This window comes from Triticum aestivum, chromosome 2D (assembly GCF_018294505.1).
Source record: "Triticum aestivum cultivar Chinese Spring chromosome 2D, IWGSC CS RefSeq v2.1, whole genome shotgun sequence".
NCBI lineage: Eukaryota > Viridiplantae > Streptophyta > Magnoliopsida > Poales > Poaceae > Triticum > Triticum aestivum.
Window position 1 is genome coordinate 537875732 of NC_057799.1, and position 3569 is coordinate 537879300.

Sequence of the window (3569 nt, forward strand, 5' to 3'; positions counted from 1 at the left end):
TAAGCGCTGCATCCCACCACCGGCTGAGCCAACGAGTGTTGCAACGCCGCGCGGCGGCAATGGCCATCTTTGCTTCACTTCACGGCGATGGCTTTGCAAAACATTGAACGGAGAGTACGGACTTGGGGGGCTACAGCTTGAGAGCATATCCATGGCGGAGAGGAGCAAATAGAGGGGAAGGTGATAGAGACGAAGGGGATCTCGTACAGGGAAAGAGGAAAAAGAATAGGTGGCTGCTCATTCGGATGCCTCTCTCGTGCGTGTCCGCCCAGTTCCTCTAGGGCTGCCTCCGCGAGGCGATCGGTGGTGTTTGGTGTAACACCAACTTCCATGATCTCCTCGCCGAGATTCAGGCCTCCCCTATGTCGGGCCGCCACATTAGGTGGCTGCTCATTGGGGTGCTCGCATGGACGCTCTGAACTGTGTGTAATAAGTTTGTCATTCAGCGGGTTCCTCTCCGACGCGTTACTGATACTGTGTTCAAATTATGTGGTTACTTGTAGCTCTGGCGGCCGCTTAGCCGTCACCAGGACCGAGACGCCATCACCACCATCATCTCCGACCTTCGCGCGATGGCTCTTCGCTTGGCACCGCCGCTCCCTCCTCCACCGCCCGAGCCGGATTAGCTCCTTCCTGCTACCGCGGTTGACCCGCCTTTGGTTTTTTTTAGGGCTTGTTGAGCTGTGCCCTCAGCAGAACCTATTTGTACTCTATGTTCATGTGACTGTGTGTGTGGGTGAACTTATGTATACCGTTCGGCTATGGTGGTTTGCTTTATTTATAAAGCGGGGCGAAAGCCTTTTTCGATAAAAGAATAGGTGGCTTGTGTGCCTCTTGGCAGAAGATAAGGAAGCGGTGGGCGGTGGGTGGGCCTCCACGGGACACGTGGTGCACGCTGGAGGCGGTTTGCGCGAGACGAAATCATCCGACTTAAAAATAACGTTTTCCTAATCACATGCCACCTTTGGCATTTTCATATGCCAGATGGTACTTATGATGTGGTCCGTCAGGAAAAATTTAAGTTACCAGCAAAGTGTATTTTTCTATTGTTGTTTTGAGTTTTTTCCCTTATAAAGATCTAAAGAGTATATGTCTAGATTTTTCAGCCTATATATTTCTATTACACATTAAAAAAATTAGTTCAATAGCTCAAAATCAAATAACAACATATTTTACCCGTTGCAACGCACAGACATATGTGCTAGTATATAGATAAACAAAGGAAAAACATAATCAATGCAAGTTCTTTGACAAAAGGTACACACTTTCGCATGTTCACTCGCCGAAACGTGTGTGCCATACATACAAGCGTACGTTCCGCTATCCTACCAATCGTCATCATGCAATCCCAAAAATAATAATTAAAAACCGCCGCCCCCTCCCGGTCCGCAGCCATCGCCAGGAGTCCGACCGGCGGCCATCCTAAGCCATCGGCGGCCCCTGGGTGGACCCCACTCGCGAGTTCACGCCGGCATTGGGCCCTCCTCGCACGTCGTGCCGTGGTCGCTGCCCTCCCCGCAATAGGCGGCGCCAAGCACACCGGCGACGCTAAACTTGGTGTGATCCAAATTAGAGCCGGTAAATCTAGCCAGGAATGCATGATTGGCCACGCATCGTCAAGCTTCTGCATAATCCTCTTCATGATGTTCCAGATACCAAGATCTTTCCGCAACATCGGCATACATGATGGATGGTCAAAATCGTCCGTGAGATACATGCAGTTTGGTTCCAATGTTGTGTCCTTGGTCGAAAGGCACACATCGGCATTGTACCCAAGAAAGATTGCGCACTCTCCAATGTCCTGAAGCTCTACCAGTTTCTGCCTATCCATGTCAACCTTGAAGACTAGGACCTCTGTCGTCTTGACCTCGTTATCACGCCGCTCCTTACCGTCAATGTGTTGTTGGTCATCGATGACAGTTTCATTAAGCCTGTCGCCGCCATTTTTGTTTGCCAATTCAATACGATCATCGATCACATACGGCACAATGTCTTTGTATGTCGTGCGATTCTCGAGTGGGGTATCTATGGTATTCTGCATCCTCCACACCTGCAGGAGTTGGCCCGACGGCGCGACGACGAGATACATATTATAAATCCTCATTCTCGACGTGGGACGAATGGTCATGGTCAGCCTCGGCTGAGGCCAATTGAGATCCACAGCACTGATGGAGGCAGTATTATGTAGAACTTAGAACAGGCCGTCCTTATCGTTGTAAAGAACATCACTGACACCACCGGTTTGACGTGTTTGAAGGTTGGGGAGCAATGTCCACCGCTTATCGCCCGGCTTGGCAAACGAGAGCATCGAATCTGGATTGTGCATGATCAGGACAGTGCATGCAGTCACCTCGGCTGCGGAGGAGATGGCGACCCGGATATACTCTGAATCTCGTGCCCAGAGGATGCTGGTTTTCTGGTCTTCGTTCTCGTCATCACTCCCGGGGTCGATGACATGCTTGCCTTCATCGTCGTAGAAGTCCTCGTCGCGGCCCGAGAGCGTCTTGACCGGCGGGAGCGCGGCCTGGACGCCGGTGATGGGGTTGAAGAGGTACGGGTCGCCGACTTCATCGGCAGCGAACACCCAGCCGTGGCACGAGAAGACGAAGCCTCGCTTCTCGTGCGGTGGGCCGGGGAAGGGGACACGGAAGGTGGCGTTGGTGGAGGGGCAGTACAGGGCGGCCTCCTTGGGTCCGTACTCGTCGCAGGCGTAGAGCAGGCACGGCGCTTGCTTCAGCGCGGGGAGGCGGAAGGTGCTGTAGGCGTCCCGCCAGGACGTGCAGACGGCGCCGGAACGGACGAGGCTGGGGACATCCAGCGCCGCCATGATGGCCAGCAGGAGGTCCTGCAGCAGGCCAGACCAATCGGCGGCGTCGGGCGCATCTGTCGGAGCGATTGACCTTCGTTGCGCCTCCTTGTCATTGGTCGCCCCGATGGAGACGGCGGACAAGGTTACTGCTTCCATCGTTCGTGGGTGGTGCTATCTGGCGGTGCCGGCGAATCGAAGACTAGCCCTAGTACATCTTTATATATGCCAGGAACTTTAGCCCGCTGCGTTTAGTTTCCGAACGGGAATAGGGTTGGCCAGGTTATAGTACTTCGAACACGTCTAGTTGTGCAGGTAACTTTAGCCTGCCACGTTTAAATTCCGTACGGGAATAGGGTTGGCCAGGTTAGTAATTTTCTTTTTTGACAGCAAGCAAAACTTTATAACCTAACGGTGCTCAGGCAGATCACTCGAAGCACAAGCAGCCACTTGGACTGGTACATCAGACCCTCGATCATTCCATAATCTGGTTCATAGGGTACAAGTGTCCAATATTAGCTAGCTCATGTGCTACCGCATTTGCACTACGACGACAAACCTCTATTACATGTTTAGAAAACCACGTCTAAAGCTGAAACTTGGTGTTCTCAATGACAGCCGCGTAAGCAGAGTCGACTCTCGTGAAGTCCATGGCCTCAACTAGCAGTTTCGAGTCCGTTCAAACACCACCCTCAGTATACCCAAGTCAGCCGCAAGGGCCACGGCATTAGAGAGAGCCAGAACTTCAGCCGCAAAAGGCATC

The 3569-nt window shown here is 52.6% G+C and overlaps 1 protein-coding gene across 1 annotated transcript; it reads right to left on the reverse strand.

The window, feature by feature from the left end:
• Nucleotides 1-1219: 1219 nt before the first annotated feature.
• Nucleotides 1220-2984, reverse strand: LOC123049848 (putative F-box protein At2g33200). The gene has a single exon (XM_044472714.1). The coding sequence runs from the start codon at nt 2963-2965 to the stop codon at nt 2192-2194; it is 774 nt and encodes a 257-aa protein (XP_044328649.1). The 5' UTR covers nt 2966-2984; the 3' UTR covers nt 1220-2191.
• Nucleotides 2985-3569: the final 585 nt, after the last annotated feature.

Bases quoted from the DNA above. Each gene is read 5' to 3' on its own strand.
- LOC123049848 (XM_044472714.1), bottom strand. From the start codon at position 2,965: ATGGAAGCAGTAACCTTGTCCGCCGTCTCCATCGGGGCGACCAATGAC.